The sequence below is a fragment of the Diceros bicornis genome, chromosome 7, assembly GCF_020826845.1.
Source record: "Diceros bicornis minor isolate mBicDic1 chromosome 7, mDicBic1.mat.cur, whole genome shotgun sequence".
NCBI lineage: Eukaryota > Metazoa > Chordata > Mammalia > Perissodactyla > Rhinocerotidae > Diceros > Diceros bicornis.
The window spans coordinates 22479002-22500034 of record NC_080746.1 but is presented as its reverse complement, the minus strand read 5'-3'; the positions used below and the strand labels follow the sequence as shown (position 1 = coordinate 22500034).

The 21033-nt window shown below is 40.9% G+C and overlaps 1 protein-coding gene across 1 annotated transcript in view; it reads left to right on the top strand.

Annotated features, from left to right (window-relative positions):
• HTR3B (5-hydroxytryptamine receptor 3B) overlaps positions 1-20278 on the top strand; it is a 28672-nt gene extending 8394 nt beyond the window's left edge. Inside the window, exons 3-9 of the mRNA XM_058544742.1 lie at positions 8900-8944; positions 9274-9383; positions 9810-9979; positions 10505-10662; positions 18876-19086; positions 19222-19404; positions 20043-20278. Of these exons, the coding sequence (XP_058400725.1) occupies positions 8900-8944; positions 9274-9383; positions 9810-9979; positions 10505-10662; positions 18876-19086; positions 19222-19404; positions 20043-20278 (1113 nt within the window). The remainder of the gene's footprint in view (positions 1-8899; positions 8945-9273; positions 9384-9809; positions 9980-10504; positions 10663-18875; positions 19087-19221; positions 19405-20042) is intronic.
• Positions 20279-21033: the final 755 nt, after the last annotated feature.

Here is a 21033-nt window from a genome sequence, read left to right as displayed (position 1 = left end):
TTACCTAGTGTCTTAAAGTGGAAACTTAGATAATTGATTTTACACCTTTTTCTTTTCTAATGTTAGCATTTAAAGCTATAAATTTCCCTCTAAGCACTGCTTTAGCTGCATCCTACAAAGTTTTGATACATTTTTTAATTGAGGTATAAATTATATAGAATGAAACATCTTTTTTAAGCCAATCCCTTCCTCCTATCCCCAGTCCCTGGCAACCACTGATCTTACTTTGTTCACTATGGTTTTGCCTTTCCAGAATGCCATATAAATGGAATCATATAGTATTTCACCCTTTGTTTTTGGCTTCTTTCACTTAATATAATGCCTTTGAGATTCATCCATGTTGTGTTACTGCATATATTAGTAGTAGTAGTATTCCATTATACAGATGTACTGCAATTTGTTTTTCTGTTTACCAGTTGTTGGACACGTGAGTTGTTTCCAGTTTGGGACAATTATGAATAAAGCTGCTATAAACATTTGCATATGTTTTCACTTCTGTTAGATAAATACCTAGGTGTGGGATTGCTGAGTTCTGTATAGGAAACTCTCAAACTGTTTTCCAAAATGTCTGTATCATTTTGCATTACACCTGCAATGTATGAGAGTTTCACTTCCTCTGCATAATCACCAGCACTTGATATTGTCAACCCTTTTAAAACTTTAACCATTCTTAGTATATTTGTGGTGGTATCCCAATTTTGGTTTTTAACTTTCATTTCACTAAAGACTAACGATGTTGAATATCTTATTGAGTGCTAATTTGCCAATTGTATATTTTTTGGGAAAAATATTTGCTCAAATGTTTGACCCATTTTTAAAATAGGGTTGTTTATAATCTTATTATCCAGTTGCAAGAGTTCTTTGTATACATTGGGTCTATTTCTGGACTCTATTCTGCCCAGCTAATCGATATGTTTCTTCTTACACCAATATACTGTCTCAATTCTGTACATTATAGAAATCTCAAAATCAGATAGTGTGAGTCTTCCAACTTTGTTCTTCTGTTTCAAAACTGTTTTGACTCTTATAGGTCCTTTGCATTTCCATAAAAACTTTAGAATCAATTCATCAATTTCTATTTTAAAAAACTACCAGAATTTTTATTAGGATTGCGTTAACTCTATACATCAATTTGAACAGAATAGACATCTTAACAATAGTCTTCCAACTATGAGTACAATGTATGTCTCCATTTGTTTAATTCCTCTTTAATTTCTCCTAGTGTTTCATCCATTTACCAATACCATCTTGCTATTTGTTTTCTAGTTGTCCCACCTGGAGTTTTTTTTGTTTGTTTATTCTTCTTTTCCTCTTATCCTACCTTGTTTTAGCTAAAGTAAATTTTTTTTTTAATATTTGACTTTAATTTTTCTATTGACTTTTTAGCATCCCTCTTTGTATTATTTTTTAGATGTTGTTTTAGGGATTTCCATATCCATTACTCACTTAATACAGTATACTTAGAACTAATGTTATTACACTTCACATAAAATGTCCAAATCTTACAACAGTAAAATTCCATTTACCTGCTCCCCTGTCTTTCATACTATTTTGTCGTTAATTTTACATTTACATACATAATATACCCACAATACAATGTTGTTATTTTAGTGTACTTCGTTAAAATAACAATAATTCCTCTTTAATTTATTTTAATGGAGGTGTTTTTATATATTAATATCTTAGTGCTATGCTATGAATCATAAACTCTGATTTTTTGACTGAGAATTAGGCATTACAATTGATGAATAATGTGAAACTAAAAGTATGTTCGATATAACAGAATTTAATTTATTTTTTTTATCTGATGCAAGTTATTTTAGCATAATTTTCCCCCAGCTTAGATAAACCCCTAATCCTTATTTCTTCATAAACAGGAACATTTAAATGATACACAAAAAATCCGCCTTTTAGCAATCAATTTCACTTTTCTTAGCTTTATTTTCCCACTCACACTAGTGAAAATACCAGATCTAAGATCCTAGAAAATATTGTTTAATTAAATACCGAAAATTCCCACTCCTACTCCAAAAGGCCTAGTCTTACACAAAGCTCCAAAAAAAATACCTCCTTTAAATCTCTTTTTAAATTGCCTATGGAACTAGAATTTTGGAGACTTAATTTCCTGGGGCTGTATCTTCTCCTACTTAAGAAGTATACGTCCCTGCTGTTAGTTGTCAGTGGGTTATTATGACTGTATTGTTTATCAGACACCGTACAATGGGAAAAAACATGATTTGAATAGACATATGAAATGAACCACGTCATGTGAAACCTCAGGGCAGAGGTATAATCAGTCTCGAATAAAGGATTAAGACTGCCTTCTAGGTTTCTCCTCATCCTTTGACTTTCTAACTTCATATTGATTAAGATAAAGTAGAATTGCTCAGACTTGCCTTTAAAGGCTTATTTAAAGATAAATATAGAAAAGGAGTAAGATCTTTATATTAATATTTTCCCTTGGAACAACTGTATCAAATTGAAAATTTTTATCTAACTCTTTCTTTCTACCTCAATAAAAGAAAATAAATGATTTTATTCCTTATGGTATTTAAGGAGAATACCATTATTTTTTCAAAGATGTGTTTTTCTCCACTGTTTTGGAATATACTAAGTTTTTACCAGAATATGTTATACATATTATATAATTGGATATGACAAGGTTTCCTTCAGAAACCTTATATTCCATCCCTCTAGTTTTATCCCTATCTATTGTCTTGGCTTTATCTTTTTTTTTTTTTTTTTTGAGGAAGAGTGGCCCTGAGCTAACATCTGTTGCCAATCTTCCTCTTTTTCCTTTTCTTTTTTCTCCCCAAAGCCCCAGTACGTAGTTGTATATCCTAGCTGTAGGTCCTTCTAGTTCTTCTGTGTAGGACGCCACCTCAGCATGGCTTGATGAGCGGTGAGTAGGTCTGTGCCCAGGATCCAATCCCACGAACCCTGGGCCGCTGAAGCACAATGCGTGAACTTAACCACTGCACCACCCAGCCAGCCCTGTGGACTTATCTTTTACATGTGCTTAATACTACGATGAAACTGAACCCCTTGTTGTTTCCTGCCTGTATTCCATTCATTCTTCTATTTCCTCCACTGAATGTCTTCCTCTTCATTTCTCCATCTGTAAAAATATTATAGTCCTTCAAATCTCAGCTCCTGAAAGAAATTTCCCTCAATTCTCCGAGCTGACAACGATGTCTCCTTCCTTTAAATCCACTGAAATCTGTATATTTCTTAATGCACATAGTTATTTGTTAAAATGTCACATGCCCTAACTTATTAATAAGCTACTTGAGGGAAGGCCTTTTTTTCCCGTATTCATATTTCCCACAATATGCAGCACATGCAAAGATACTGGACAGATATTTGTCTAAGAAATTAATTAATTAATTAAAATATGTTAGTACCAATTCTAGGATTGTCTTTATGAATGACTTTGTCTAATATGCATCACATATGTCTCTATTACATTCAGGTGTGCTAAGCTTAAAGTTCGTTCCAGAGGCAGGGCCAGTTTTGAAAGGCTCAGTAAAATCACTCACAGATTCTGCTCAGACAAGGACACTCCCAGTGTGGATAGATAACTTGTCGGATGCATCTGGCCGCAGCTGAACTGCTGGCAACTTTTGTTTGGCGTGAAGAGCTTTCAGCCTGCCTTTCATCACTGCACCTCGCTTCCATGATAATGTTTTGCCTCCTGTTTTGTTTATATGAAAGACTACACTCTTGTCTTAGAATTTCTGGGTATTATGAGTACCTCAGGGAAATCTGATTATAGAGATAATCTACTCAACAGTGAAGAGTTTCAATTTGTGCCTATTGAATTTTGTCAATTTCGAATCCCAGATACCTTTGTATTCCAGTCCATTGACTAGAGCCTCCCAGCCAGACGCTGAGGCATCTGTTTCTATAGTCTTCGGAACTGGAAAAGATAAATAAGAACGTGCGGGAATTATCTGTATATTTGCTAACCACCAATTTAGATCTAAATAGACTCCCTCTGTTAGGAAGACTAATGAATTCCAATTCTCTGAAATATCCTTTGCTTTTAACAAGCAAGATGGAAGGTATCTAAAGAAAAAAGAGAGAGAGAGATGCACAGAGGGAAAAGCTGTGAATAATGCCACCAGAGAGCCAATTATGTTCACCAGCTGGCATTGAGAAACTTGTTTCCTTTGACAAAAAAAGATTTCAGTTTTAGCCTCAAACTCCTTTTTGCCTTTGTGTTCTTTAGAGCTGAATGATGAATCCTCCCAGACACCCCCATAAGATGTTAGAAAAAAACTCTCAACACTGTTGTTACTTGTAATATGACAAAGCAATGGGCAAGAAGTGTTAAGGAGTCAATACGACAGTTAATAGGAATCAACTGGATAAGTGATAGAGAAAATGAAACATTAAAACAGAGAGACCTTCTCTCCAGCCACATGACTGAGTCAACGGGATGCATTCATGATGTGGCATGACAGTGACAAGGACATTTCATAGCTGTAAAGTATATTTGTTGTAAAAGAGTAGTTAATAGCTATATTTCCCAGTAATATTAACCAGATTTTAGCTTGTTTTCATTTCCCCTATTTGTGGGGAACCCTCATTGTTGGCAACTAAGCCTAGAACTGAGCCTTTGTGCTTTAGTGGGCGAGACATGATCTATTTCAGGATCTCTTAGCTGGTAGAACTTGAAAGTGGTGTCACCTAGCCTTGAGCTCTCAACAGTGCTCTTTTTTCCAATACCGGGACCTCTGCATAGCTGATCTTGTCTGGGAGTCCCCTCTATACCTCCTCCAAGCTGTTCCTTGGGGAAATACTTGTGAATTCAGTCTTTTCACTTTGTGTACTACTTTAATAGATACTGCCTTTCCCAAGTATCTGTTTGAAGTCCATTAAAAACTGTAGAGCAAATTCACTCAGACCAGCCTTTGTCGAGCCACTGAAGTAAGGTCACTCCATATCTGCTCACAATCCCTTCTTTCTCAAGGTGTCTAGAAATGCTTATTCAATAGCAATTTGCTTTCTTGATTGCAAAAAGGGGGAACTTTAATCTAAAAAGTTTATTTTTTCTCTTTCAAATGATGTAACCCCTTGTATGCCTATATAGTCTGTGTACTGCACAATTCCACGTGCACCATCCACCCGGCCTAAATATCAGTAGCGCCTCCCTACCCCGACCCAAGCTGGATTAAAGACAGTGGTATTCTTGACCTTAGGCACAAAGATTGTATATTTTTTATATGGTGGGATAATTGGCTGGATAATTAATTGACTATACCCTGTTCTGGGGAGAAAATCAGAGCTGTTATTTGCTATCATGCCATCAACTCCCCAAACTCTATTATTCTACTAAAATTTGGTGTTGTACTAAACACTACAGAAATAAAAAGGTCATCTAAATGACTCCTTAGCTTTGAACCTAAGTCAGCAGGGGAAATGTTTTACACATTTTATTTCACATGTCTTCATCTTGAATTTTCCATTCCTCCTATTCTCTTCTCAAGATGCAGTTTTTAGTGATGGATTATACACAGAAAGGAATGAGAAATATGAGTTCGAGATTTTATTAATAGTTTGTATAAACCTTCTTATAAATTCCCTAAAAATGTCTTCAAATTGTTTTCTTTTTCTTTATTAATACATTTTTTAAATAGCAGCTTTATTGAGGTATAATTCAACCACAAAATTCATCCATTTAAAGTATGTAATTCAGTGGTTTTTAGTATATTCAGAGTTGTGCAATCATCACCACTATCTGATTTAAGAAAATTTCATCACTTCAAAAAGAAACCCCATATTATTAGCAGTCACACCCCACACTTCACCACCACGAGCCCTAGGCAAACACTAATCTACTTTCTGTCTCTATAGATTTGCCTATCTTAGACATTTCATATAAATGGAATCATACAATAAATGGCCTCTTGTGACTGACTTCTTTCACTTAGCATATGTCTTCAGGGTTCATCCATGTTGTAGTATGTATCAGTACTTCATTGCTTTTTATTGCTGAATAATATTCTATGGTATGGATATACCACATTTTGTTGATCCATTCATCAGTTGATGGACATTTGGGTTATTTTCACTTTTTGATTATCATGAATAATGCTGCATCAAACATTCCTGTACAGGTTTTTTTTTGTATGGACTTATGTTTTTATTCTCTTGGTTATATACTTAGAAGTGGAATTGCTATGTTATATGGTAACTCTATGTTCAACACTTTGAGGAACTACCAGACTATTTCCCAAAGTGGCTGCACCATTTTATAATCCTACTAACAATGTATGAGGGCTCCAATTTCTCTACAACCTTGCCATCACTTGTTATTTTCTGTCTTTTTTATTTTAGCCATCCTAGTGGGGTGAAGTGGTATCTCATTGTCATTTTGATTTGCGTTTCCCTAATGACTAATGATGTTGAGCATCTTTTCATGTGCTAATTGGTCATTCGTATATCTCCTAAGGAGAAACGTCTATTCAAGTCCTTTGCTCATTTTTTTAATTATTATTTTTACTTGTGATAAAATACACATAACAAAATTTGCCATCTTAATCATTTTTAAGTGTACAGTTCAATGGCATTAAGTACATTCTCATTGTTGTGCTGTCATCACCACCATCCATCTCCAGAACTCTTTTCATCTCGCAAAACTGAAACTCTGTACCCATTAAACACTAACTCCTCATTCCCTTTTCCCACAGCCCGTGGCAACCACTATTCTACTTTGTGTCTCTACGAATTTGACTACTCTAGAAACCTTATATAAGTGGAATCATACAGTATTTGTCCTTTTGTGACTGGCTTATTTCACTGAGCCTGTCTCAAGATTCATCCATGTTGTAGCACATGTAGAATATCCTTCCTTTTTAAGGCTGAATAATATTACACTGTATGTATATACCACATTTTGTTTATCTATTCATCCATCCATTGATGGACACTTGGGTCACTTCCACCCCTTGGCTATTGTGAATAATACTGCTGTGAACGTGGGTGTACAAATATCTGTCAGAGTTCCTGCTTTCATTATATACTTTTGGGATATACTGAGGAGCAGAATTGATGGACCATATGGTAATTCTATTTTTAACTTTTTAAGGAACTGCCACACTGCTTTCCGTAGCAGCTGCACCATTTTACATTCCCACCAATAGTGCACAAGGGTTCCAATTTCTTTACATCCTCACCAACACTTGTTATTTTCTGCTCTTTTTTTTTTTATAGTAGTCATCCTAATAATTGTGAAGTGGTATTTCATTGTAGTTTTGATTTGCATTTCCATGATTAGTGATTGTATTAGTCAGCTTGGACTGCCATAACAAATTGGTATTTGGCTTAAACAGCATAGACTGGGTGGCTTAAACAACAGAAATTTATTTCTCACAGTTCTGGAGCCTGGCAGTCTAAGATCGAAGTTCCAGCTGATTTGGTTCCTAGTAAGAGCTCTCTTCCTGGCTTGCAGATGGCTGCTTTCTCATTGTGTTCTCACATGGAAGAAAGAGAGAGATCTTTCTCTCTCCCTCTCCTTCTAAGGCCACCAATTCTAATGGATTAAGGCCTCACCCTTACGACATCATTTAAACTTAAGTAACTCCTAGAAGCCCCATCTCCAAATACAGTCACATATGAATTTTGGAAGGACACAGTTTGGTCCATAGCAGTGATGTTGAACATATTTTCATGTGCTTATTGGCCATTTATATATCTCCTTTGGAGAAATGTCTATTCAAGTCCTTTGTCCAGTTTTAATTTGGGTTGTTTTATTTTCTTGCCAAGTTGTAGGAGTTATTTATATATTCTGGATATTAACTCCTTATCAGATATGTGATCCACAGATATTTTCTCCCATTCTGTGGGTTGTCTTTTCACTCCACTGATTGTGTCCTTTGATACTCATTTTTTTAATTGTTGTTTATCTTTTTATTGTTGAGTTGTAAGAGTTTGTTGTATATTCTGGATACAAGCCTCTTACCAGACATATGATTTGCAGATATTTTCTCCCATTCTTGTCTTTTTAGTTCTGGATGGTGTCCTTTAAAGCACAAAAGCTTTTAATTTTGATAAAGTCCCATTTATTTTTCCTTTTGTTGCTTGTGCTTGTGGTGTCGTATCTAAGAAACCATTACCTAATTCAGAGTCAGAAGGATTTACTCCCGTGTTTCCTCTAAGGGTCTTATCGTTCTAGCTCTTACATTTAGGTTTATGACCCATTTTGAGTTAATGTTTGTATATGGTGTGAGATATTCCTTTTCTTTTAATCATTAAGAACATAGTAGTTTTAGAATGTTCTTTACTAGATTAGATATGGAAAAATTAGTAAAGAGGGGTTTTTTTGGTTGTTTTTGAAGATCTTTTAAAAAAATCACTGACTCATTGCAGACATGGGAAATCACATCTATTTATATCATCAAAAATATACCTCATTTACATTTTGCTCATTCAGTCTGTTTTAAAAGCAGAGAAAACCAAACATAAGGTAACTTAACAGGAATGGCTGCTAAGATAACCTTCATTGAAAGATTATGAATAATATCATGATTACAAATAAAAACTTGGTCTCATCTTTTCAGCCCAGAATTGGCTGAGACTCCATATCATTTTTTTAGCCTGATTAATGGCAGAGTAACTAATTAGAGTGGGAAAGAGATGAGCAGATCATTCAAGATGTCAAGTGCAGTCAAAGTGCCATTTTGTCATAGATCATATAGTAAAGCTCATAGAGACAGTTGTGTGTAATAAATAGGAACTGAGAATACTCAGATCTTGAAGAGTCAAGATAATGCTTTTAAATTCAGCATTGTTTAGTTAGACTTCATTTTCTTTCTCTGAATTGTCATACTGTTGAATTGAGCTTTGATTTACTGATATGTTAAGATTTGGTGTGGATTTTGTTTTTGCTTTGCAGGATGCACAGAATCAAAAGTTAAAGACAAGTGTATGGTACCGTGAGGTAAATGGTTATGTTTCCTTCCATGCATGCTGGACTCCTGATCTCGATCTGTTGCAAAGTATAATTACTGTAAGGAATAGATATTATCTTTGTGTTTATAGTTCCTCAGATCTGCAGCAGACCTAATGTATTAGAATCCATGTAAGCTGATGGCCATCGTTTCTGGTTAGGGCCACCGTCTTTACGAGTTGGATGTGAAATCCTCTCCCCTAACAGATAGTACTAACAGGCTGATCAATTGGGTTATTCATCCAAATCCCTCTTCAGTCCTTTGGTGAGGTTGACACTGCCCTCTTTTGACAAGTTTCCTTTTTGGCTACTCCTAACAGGTTTGGGATGATGAGTTTTTATCCTGGAACTCTAGCATGTTTGATGAGATTAGAGAGATCTCCCTACCTCTAAGTGCCATCTGGGCCCCTGATATCATCATTAATGAATTGTAAGTGTGGTGGGTGTATTTCTGTGTGGTTTAATCTGCTTAGAATGTTCAGGCCAGTTGCTGCTTACTTTCAGTCATTGCTATTTTTTGTTTCTCAACTTGAAGAGGAGCATCTTGTTGGGAATATTCAGGTTAGAAGTACCATGAGTTGACATCATCTAAGGTACAGATTTGATTACTACACTTGAGGTTACTCATGGATTATGTCTGTGTTATAACAGTAACAAGTGAGGTAACTTATGAGTTTGTCATTGCCGAACCCATCTCTACCAGGGTAAATTATCTCATGGGGAAAGTGATTCTGTCTTGGTACTTCTAGGCTAGTCCTGGGTGTCATCATCACTACCATCTCATAATCAGTTCTGTTTGTGTATTGAAATGACTAAGCTCTCTCTGTTACAACAAGGTCTCTTGTGTTTCATACAGTGTGGACATTGAAAGATCACCTGACCTTCCCTATGTTTATGTGAACTCATCTGGGACCATTAAGAATGCTAAGCCCATCCAGGTGGTCTCTGCATGCAGTTTAGAGACATACGCTTTTCCGTTTGATATCCAGAATTGCAGCCTAACCTTCAACAGCATTCTGCACACAGGTAAACCGGGAGAGGTACAGTCCACTAGCGGGAAACGTACCTGTGCTGGGTTGGCACACATAGGTAGAATTGTATTATGCCATTCCTCAGGTCTATTTTATTCTTGCACATCATTGACTTTTTACAAATCTAAATCTCTTCCTGCAATTATTTGGCTCCTGCTGTAATTCAGACCAAGTACAGTGTTATGCCCATTTGTATAGCCCATTGCTGCTGTTGGTATGGGAATACAATATTAGGCAGACCTCCACTGCCTTTGAGAATGTTATAGAAGTCACAGGAGCAGTTCCATCATTCTATGGATAGTGAGATCCACACCCTAAATTCATAGCTTTTTTTTCATGGCTAGAAAGATTTTCTTCCACACCTCTACCCCTAATTCAAAATGGTTGTGTTGAACCCCATCTCAGTAAGGCTGTAGATGTAAGGTCAGTATTAAAGGAAGGATTTGATCAGGAGTTAGAAAAATGAGTTGATGTTGGTGCCTCTCATTATGGGAAAGTCAATTGTTCCTGTTGTTTTCAGTGGAAGATGTGGACCTGGCCTTCCTGAGGAGCAGAGAAGACATTAAGCATGACAAAAAGGCATTTTTGAATGACAGTGAATGGGAACTACTTTCTGTGCCCTCAACATACAACATCCTGCAGAGCAGCGTTGGAGATTTTGCACAGATTCAGTTTAATGTAGGTCCTTTCCCTTCCTGTCCCTGTTGCCCACTCCTCTGCAATCTTCGGCTTTCTCTATTGGAATCTCTGCTCTGTTGCATATTCTCACTCATTATCATCCAGGAACAGCTGATTCAGATGGCTCTGGACATCCACTTGCATTCTGGCATTTCAGAGACCAGAGATTCAGTCACAGATCCCAAACTCCTGATGTAGATATTCCATACGTGAATACAAAAAGAATGATTTGGAGACCTGAACCACTCACCCCACAGGAATCCTCAATCCTTTTGGTACATACTAACATCCTCACTCCTAACTGCTACTGAGAGAAAAAAAAGAAAACCCACACACACCAACAACAACAAATTGGGAGAACAGTGTCTCTTCAAAATTATTGTTCTGTTTTTAATTGAGTAAATTATTAATTAATTCCAGATGCAGATGCATAAAATTTTCATATTATTAACTTGAATATCTTGAGGGACTAGCTAACAAATCACCTGCAGGATCCTCAGAGACCACTGGTGGTTTCTGGATTAGAGAGAACAACTGTCCTACAAGGACGTGATGAGAATCTGAACTTCTCAGATGCGCTGTTGGGAACGCTCTTGCCTACATTGTTCACAGGGAAATTTGTCCAGCAGGGGCCTGAGGTGCAGTGAGAGGGCGGGACAGTGAGGCCTGCTGCTGTGCACTCCTGAGGCAGCCCCTCTCCCTTCCCTGGCCCTCCTGGCAAACCGTCCTCACACGTGGTCTGCAGCAAGTTCATACAACCGGTAGACTCACATCATTAGCATTCACCTCTGCTTTTCTGCACAAAGTCAGCTAAGATGGTGGTGGTTGGGGTGGGTCTTTCATGCCAGGTAATGGATCCAATTGAAAAATAGAGACTACAGACAGGTCAGGATTGCACATAAGATGAATTCTCCTGGAAACAAACCTTTTGAATAAGACGGAAAATTCAGACAAGACTAAGGTGCTATAGTAACAATGGATAATTATATGCCAAGGGTGGGTGGTGGTGAAATAAGCTATTATTGAGGGCACAGATGACCCTCCGTTGGTTAAAAGGTGTCGTATGCAGCTTTGCAGCAAAGCTCTTGTTAAATCGAGGCCTCTTAGAAACAGCTGTGGTTTGAACCTGACTCGTGTATAACGCTGGGTCCTAGCTATTCACAACTCACACCTTCCTAGCGGTGGGGTTTGGGTCCTTGCATATTCTGCTTGGTTTTTAGCAAAGCTTGCATTGTGGCTTTTTTGTCCACTTTTTTTAGCGAGGGAAAGGGAGGGAAAAAAAGAAAGCTTTTTTAATTTCAATGAGTTTCTTGGCTAAGAGTAAACACCTCATTAATTTTAAAGATATCAGCCCGCAAACATTATTAATGCAGCCCGAATAATGGAGAGCATTAAAGGGAAATGCGAGGGAGTAGCACGTGCAAGGTGGCTCATAGTCACCTACCAAGCACTCCGGAGAACGCTGCACACACCATTACCTACACTGCACGGAGGAGACAAACAAAGGCAAGAGATGGGGCAGGTAAACAGTAGTGCGCGCGCACGCGCGCACACACACTCTCCTTCTCTCCATAGGGCAGCCGTTATTTGTAGTTACATGTCACCCTTCACCCTAAAGATTAATTTGTCTTCTCAACAGTGGCAAAAGCTTTTCTATGTACTAGCTCCATTTTAAATATGATGAAGAGGCATATAAGATTAAGGAAGGAGAGGCTTCCGTGGACCTCAGGAACCATGGTCCCATTCCTTTGCTCTGTTCACGACCATGCTTCTTCTCCATTTACAGTGTTGACATCCAGGTGTACTGGAGGTGGGTGTCAGGATATGATTTCATGCTCTTGGAGCTTTCCCTGGGGCCCTTTGCCCTGGGGACTAAGGGGGGTTATCTAGCAGGGCTGGCTTCCACCCTGGCCCTCGAGAACAGAGTAGGGAAAGAATCCGGAGTAGAGTCACAGATCATATTTGGTCAGGCAGGGAGCCAGAATCTGGAGTGATTCTTAAACTTTAGAAAGACTTAAAATAGATTCAGTGACTATCCCAGTTCTCTGTCTCCCTGGACCTCTCTCAACTCCATGCCTCCCCATTCCTGCTACGTGCACCGTGGCTACACTCATGTTCTCTTACTCCATACCAGGCATCCTACTCTGAATTTAGCAACCAAGGCACTCTGTGTGAATTCAACAGCCCTCGGCCAATGATGTGAACATTGGGCCGGCCAACATCCTAACAGCAAAGGGCCCTCTTCCTCTTAATCTAATGACCTGGCTGGGGCTGGGGCTGGCGATAGGTGGGGTAGGCAGGAGGAACAATGATCTATTCTAAACATGTCTTCACCCTGGGCCTGATGTACACTGCTGCCATTGATACCAAACCAAATGTTCCAGATGCCCTGTTACTTCCAGCAAATGTGCAATCATATCTGCGGGCTCTAGGGCATGCATTGTTTATCAGTAGGCACCGCTGATGCTTTGGAGTCAGGCTGAATTCCACGGGGAGCCCGGGGCACAGGCACTTCTTCCTACAAGGATGTCTGTGTGCAACCTGGCATCCAGCAGCCATGGGAGGGGAGGTTTCCTCCAATACATTATTGGAAGTGCTTGTTCCCAGAAACAGCAGGGTGAGCATTTGATTTGTGTATGGTGGTGTTTTGTTTTGTGTTTTTATAGAATGAGAGTAGAAGTGGGAGGAGGTAGGAATAAAATTTAAGAACTCATGTTGGATGGAAAAGGGTCGACGGCTGCGGAAACTAAAGTGAGTCCAACCACACATATACTCACACTGAATAAGGTGTTTACTCAGGCAGGAATTGGGGGCCCAACAGGGGACTCTTAGAAAAATGCAGAGGGGCATTTGGGAGAGAAAGTTGCCTCTTTTACTTTCTTTTTCTGACATAATTTTCCTTTCTAGATTAGGGTAAATTTGTTGAGGTATCCATTGAATGCAGCTGATAGACTTGACAGAAGATCCTTCTGAGCTCCACCAGATCACTCCAGAGGGGGACGGAGAGAGAGAGAGACAGAGAGAGGGAGAACAAGAATTTAGAGCCCCAGAAACCTTTCCAGGGTCACTCAAGTAATCCTGGAATTCTGGACTTTCTGCTAATCCAGCCCAACCCGTGGCCCAGATTCAAGAAACTCTCCGGTGCAAAGATCTTACTTACATGGCAGCAACTTTCCCCTTCTTTCTGAATTGGGAATGCTGAGAGGGGCTTGGAAGAGGAGGAAAATGGGCTTCTGTATGAAGCGTGAGTCTGGGCGTCAAAATTCCAACTATGTCATAAAGACGGTCATGCAAAATTGAGTACTGGTGGGGTCTACCATCAAGGAGGCAATTAGAGGCTAACCTTGGGGCCTATTCCATCTCCAAGGAGCTCTCCACACACACTTTCTGAATTAGATTGATCTCTTTCATTAACATCAATAGGCTCCAAATACCTTTGTGTACTTATTATTACCTGGCTTTAATGGATAATGAAATTGTGGCATAATATTGCTAACACCTGAAGGGTGTCTAATGGAGAACACGGACTGAAACTAAAATGCTTTTTCTTCCTTTGCTGTGGAATTTAAAGGCACCAGCTCCTTTAGTCCATTAGAAATGATGGGCTCTAGGTAAGGGCTGTTCTGCAGAGAGCAGTGTCTCACTGAGCTGGAGACATACCTTCCCCCAGCATAAGCAGAGGTTGCTGCCTATGGCGTCACCCACAGAGAGGTAGCCCTCAGAGGAATGACCGCAATTGGAGAAACCCCATTTGGGCTAACTCCATTCTGGAACTAAAAGTACTGGAACTAAAAGTAGCATTATTAACAGACTGTAATACAACTCAACGAACATCTTTTGAGCTCTTATGATGTGCCAGGCTCAATGGTAAGCACTGAGGACACAGACATGAATAAAACAAGGCTCCTGATATCTATATGGACCTCAAAATCTGCCCAGGGAGACGTAATAACAATAACCACAAAACTGAGCACTTACCCTGCATCAGGCACCATTTTAAGAGTTTGTACATGTAATCCTCACATTTCTATGAGATAGGTAATCTAAGTATCCACATTTTTACAAGTAGATGAATTGGGGTGCAGAGAAGTTAAGTAACTTACCCAAGGTTACAGGGTGACTAGTGAAGCCTGGACTTGAACCCAGGCAATCTGACTCCAAAAACTATGTGCCTAATCCTATATGATGGTGACACACAACTAAACATAATGCAGTATATTCCAGTCCATTCTTTGGCATCCATCCACTGTGTGTTACTGGGCAAGTCACCAATATTAGTTGCCTAGGGCTTCCCTAACAAAGTACCACAGACTGGGTGGCTTAAAACAATAGAAATTTATTCTCTCACAGTTCTGGAGACTAAAAGCCTGAAATTAATGTGTTGGCAGGGTTGGTTCCTTCTTGGCACACTGAGGGAGAATCTGCTCCATGCCTCTCTCCTAACTTTTTGTTGGTTACTGGCAATCTTTTACATTCTTTGGTTTGTAGATGTATCACTCCAATCTCTGCCTCCATCTTCACATTCTCCTTTGTGTGTCTCTTCTCTTCTTCTTAAAAGGACACCAGTCATATTGTGTTAAGGGCCCACCCTACTCCAGTAAGATTTCTTCTCAACTAGTTACATCTGCAATGATCTTGTTTCCAAATAAGGTCACATTCTGAGCTTCCAGGAAGGACATGAATTCTTGGGGGCATTATTCAACCCAGTATAGTCTGCTGCCCTCTGGCTCCCCAAAACTCATGTCCATTCCATGTGCAAAATACAGTCACTCCATCCCAACATCCTCAAAAGTCTTAATCCATTCTAACACCAACTCTAAGACCAAAATATCTCTAAATATAAACTCAAAATGTCCAAATCTCATCATCTAAGTCATGTGTAGACTTTGGTTATGGCCCATTTTGGGGCAAACTTCCTCTCTATCTGCAGACTTGTGATTTATCTAAGTACCAGAGTCTGGTTCCTGATCCCATAAGACATGGGGTGGGAGGTCAGGGGGCAAGGCCACTGTCATATTAACAGTTCTACCACCAAAATTTAGGATAGTTACTGACACTCTGTTCATGCTCAATTAATGTTTTTTGAACAAGAGAATAAAGGGCTTTGAGGATCAAATGAGATATGAAAATAAAACATTTCCAAAACTGTAGGTACTATTTGGTCTGTCTTAGGAGTGGGAACATCCGTGCTAAATGATGTGGTGTGATGAGGTGGTTTTGGAGGCCCTGTCTAGCTTTACAATTGTATAAGCCGAAAATAGACAGAGGAGATTTCTGCTTTATGTTACATCAGAAGTTAATTGTCTACCCTTATACTTACATGTTTCCCTTCTACTTTCTGCTACTGTCGATATCCAAGGAGCAATATCCTCCCACAGGACCAACTACATAATTTGTGGGGCTTAGCACAAAGTGAAAATGTAGGGCCCCCTGTTCAAAAATTATTGAGAATTTCAAAATGGCACCAGCAGAGAATTAAACCAAGTGTGGGGCCCTTCTAAGTGCCCAGCTCTGTGCAACTGCACGGGTTGCATGCCCGTGAAGCCGGTCTGCCTCCCAACCTCTTAGCTCTTGCCACACCTCTCTCTTGGCCCTTGGGGAAGATGTGGTTTGATAAAACTGCACTTTCTGGAAATCAGGGACCCTGAGGAGCCACAGTGCCCATCTTTGGTTCTGACCCGGATTTCCATTCACTCTCTGCATCAGGCTCTGGGTGGAGAGGAATCATCTCAGCACGTGCTATTTACATAGGAACTTTATTTAAAGAGTACAACAGCTAATCTCAGTTGTACCCAAGGTGTTTGGCAAAAGTAAACTGCTTTTTATAAAAGGAGAAATCAAGGCATGGAGAGGTTAAATACTTCACCCAGGATCACTTAAACTAGCACACGCAGACACCTCGAATTGAGGGCTCAGGAGCTTCTGTCCCCTTGACTCTACACCTGGGCTTTTTCGTCTTAATCAATATGCCTACTTGTACTTTTCTTTAGGGTGGTGTTCTTAGACTTACATCTCTTTCATGTAATATCCGCCATGAAATCTGTAGGGGATCTTCTGCTTCTACTCACCAGAGACAGCAGGCTTGGTCGCCCCCCGACCCCATGTGGCCAGACCACCAATAGCCCGGGCCTGGCCCACAACACAAGACCCCTGTGGACTCTGACCACTTGACTCCCTTCTTATTGCCCCCACCTGACCACAGCCATCTTAGTCTCAGCGTGACGAAGGGAGCTAGAGAGATGCAGGCTGATGGCAGCTCATGTTGTTGTTTTCCTTGTTGACTGCACTTTGGTAGAAATGTATTTTAACCAGGTTATTGCAAAGCAGTGAGTGCTGCTCCTGTTTAGATATTGCAGCCAATTGTGTTTAATGTGAAAGACAACAGCCAGACTATAATCCGCCAAACCGCTCTGGCCTGCCAAGCTCCCCTGAGTTGGGATATGCCCTCAGACCCGATGGCTGGGGAGCCCCCGCTCTCATCAGCCAGGTGATGTCTGGTCTTGCCCAGCCAAGCTCTTCCCCCACCACCTTCTGCTCCATCCCTGGCCTCTGTCTTGGCTCATTTCTATGTGATTCTCTTCCAGAGAGGGAGATTGAATTAGGGAGAAGAACCCTGAACTCAACTCACAGGTCTGATCGGATCGAGAGTACACTGTATAGGAAAGAACACTGGGTTTGGAATCAGAAGATATGGAGGCACATCCCGCTCTGCCACCTACTCGACCTACTTAGGGGCTGAGCTTTAGTTTTAAAAATCTATGAAGTGGGGACATTATACTACCTGCTAACAGGCTCGCAGCGAGGATTAAATAAATCACATCACAGGTGTAAAAGCATCAGCTAGCACCCCATCTGATGCATAGAAAGCATGTTGTTTGGTGAATCAGAGCAATGGGAGATTTCACACATTATTGTTTTCCAAGTCTAATAACAAAAGGCCCAGAACATTTATCTGTTCAGTAAGCATTTATCAAATACTCACTATAAGATAGACATTATTTTTGGCCCCAGGAGGGGTTAAAAAAAGTTGCTGCTCTCGCTCTCAAAGGGCCCACAGTCTGGTGGGGGAAGCAGCCCTGTTATTTCCTGGTTCCTCTCCAGGAAGGATAAGAATAGAGCTTGTGTTTATTAAAGACACTTCCTATCACCATCCCGGAGAAGCTAGGTGTAAAAACATGGCAACAATCATTGCAATTTTATGAGACTCAAATTCCCAGCTGCAAAACCCACTCAGCAGCTCTGCATCCAGCCATACTGCAGGCTATGAGCATATCTTCAGCTGGCCCCCCACTCAGATTCACTCTCCCCCTTGCCTCCCGCTTTCTGCTGCTGGAGAATGTGGCCTACAGAGATGGGATCTCTGGTCATGTTTGGCCAGTAGGGGGCAGGGGGAGCCGTGGCAAGAGATTGGAGGTGGGGGGTGCTTATCTCTCCATTTCCATCCCTGTGGAGTTGCTGCCTGGTTGGCTATGCCTCCAAAGGGAAGCCACGACTCCCATCCAGCAGGCCTATCTCGCCCCATCCTCCAGACACATTCCCAGCTCTTGACGCCTTCAGGCCTACGGGAAGGAATGGTTCACCCAGTCCCCCAAATTCCTGGGACACTGCCCTCCTTCTTGTGTTTCCCTATGCCTGGTCCACACTTTGTCAAGCCCTCCTCAAATTTCCCAATTTAATGGTGCTGCCCAGACTCTGACAGATACACAGGTGCTAAGGCACTAGCCTTCCAAGTAAGAAGAAAGACTAAACCAAAAACAATGCAATATGTTGCATACTATGTGATGTAAGAAGAAAGATTTTGGTGTAAACCTGGTTTTAAAACATTTTCTCACTCACCAGTTGTGTGAGTTTGAATACGCAATTTCATCTCTATGAACCTCAGTTTCCTTGTCTGTAAAATGGAGATAATAATACCCAGCCAAGATAAAGCATATGAAACACTTAGCTCAGTGCCTGGCATCCATCAAGTGATAAATAAATAGTAGCTTATTCTTATTATTATAATTATTAATAATATTAATATTAGCTCTACATAAAAACTTAAAGGATTTTTTCTTTCTACACCACAAAACAATCTATTTCTAAACTACATAGACTTTTCACGTTATGCAAACACGTTGGGACTTCGGGGAGACTTCTTGGCTATGGGTTTGGCCAAACATTATTCTGTCGGCTTAGACCTTCTTTTCAACAGATTCCTTGTCCCTGGCCAGGTGGTGATCCGCAGGCGCCCACTGGTCTATGTCGTGAGCCTGCTGATTCCCAGCATCTTCCTCATGCTTGTGGACCTAGGGAGCTTCTATCTACCACCCACCTGCCGTGCCAGGATTGTGTTCAAGACCAGTGTGTTGGTGGGCTACACCATCTTCAGGGTCAACATGTCTGATGAGATGCCTAGGAGCACAGTGAGCACCCCTCTGATTGGTAAGCAGCCTTGGGGTTGCCAGACACCCATCTTACATTACTCCCGTCAAAGATCTGATGTTGCATTTCAGACGGGGAGAGGGAGAGGACCCAGAGACTCCGACTAACTCCACCTCTTCTGGTTCCTTCCCTCAGGGGTCTTCTTCACAGTCTGCATGGCCTTCTTGGTTCTCAGCTTATCTAAGTCCATCCTGTTGGTCAAATTCCTCCACAATGAGCAGCGCACTGGGCAGGAGCGGCCCCTCTTGTGCCTTCGAGGGGACACTGATGCTGATGGCCCTAGAACGGATCCCAGGGCCCAGCTTGCTGCAATGACAGGTTTATGAGAAGCCTTGAGGCCCCTACCATGTCTTGCTGTATCACCCTCAGCACCAGTTCCCATTGATGGAGCACCAGGCTGTGTGTCAGGCTGTATAAAAAATTTGAAACTCCTGCTTCTTAGCCTCTGCACTGCGTTTTACATTACCTTTCTGGGGACTGAAGACCACTTCCTGCTGGCTTTCCAGAAAGCCTCATTTTAGCTTGGCGGTTGGACCCTCAGGCACTTTAGCTTTTTTTTTTTTTGTCCCCAATTTCAACCAATTACCTAAAGTGACTGAGTCATCAACTCCAGAATAGTAGAGTACTGGTGCACACACTCACACACACACATACAATTTGTATAAATTTGGGTTCTAGTTGCTTGATACGAAAAAGTATAAGAATCATCTCAGCCCCTAAACTCCAACTGAGCCAATGTGAGGTGGCCCCTAGCTTAGAAAATCTGCTAGATGGCTGGAGCCTAGACACCCTACTTGCACAGTGCAGCTCTGCCATGCTCTGTAGGGCTCCCTCTAGCACAGCCTCGCCTCCCCTAGACAGGGAGGGAGAGAGTCCCCAACCCCAACACAAGCCACTGCCCAATTTTGCCCACAACCCTCCTGGGCTCACCTAGGATGTTTTCCTCTATCACGCAGAGTCCCCCATCGGTCAAGAGCACCAGGCCCAGCCAGGGACCCTGAAGGAAGTCTGGACCCAGCTTAGATCCATCAGCGACTACTTCCGAACCTGGGACCAGGAGGACCAACAGGAGCTCGGGTGGCTGGCCTTCCTGGAACGCTTTGACCGACTGCTCTTTCAAGGCTACGTTGTCGTGCTGGGCCTCTACACTGTCACCCTGTGCTCCCTCTGGGCATTGTGGAGTGGCTTGTGAAGACTGAAGTTTCTGGTCTCAATCAATGTGCTCTCACAGCACTTGGGGAAGGCTGAAACATTTTTGTGGGGAGTTTGGATGAATGCTGGGCTAAAAAGCCCTCCAGTCCCCATTGCCTCTTTTCATTCAGTCCAAATACTCACACCTAATGAGCTCCTGCATGACCCAGGAGAAATGCATTCATGATGAAAATGTATAAACAGCACAAGGCATAGAGTGAAAAGTAAGACTGCCTTCTTATCTCAGTTCACTCCCCAAATGTGACCATGTTAGCAATCTCTCTTTCAGAAAATTTCTAGGCACATACAAACATATATGTATGTATTAACAGTTTTTTAAAAAGTGCAAGACTACTCCATCTCCTAGTCCTGTCTTGGACACTTATTCAGTCAGTCCTTCAACAAAACCTTTACTGAGTGTCAATTAAGTCCTAGGCATTATGTTAGGCACACCAGAGAGTACAAAATAAGTCAGTCACAGACCATTCTTCACTTGACTTTATTCCTGAGGTCAACCTTGTACCAACCAGAATGCAAAATCCCCACCATATCCGTATCCTGAAGCTCTTGTTCCCGCTACCCTGGTGGAGTCCATCTTCCTCCGTACCTCCTCAGCAATGATTTACTGTTGGAGGTAATCCAGGTGCCAAGTCTTCTAGGCCCAATCTAGTATAACATTTAGTCAATACATACCATGTGGAAGGCACTGAGCTAGGAGATAGGCTTAATGCATGGCCCGTGGGTTCAAGGAGTTTA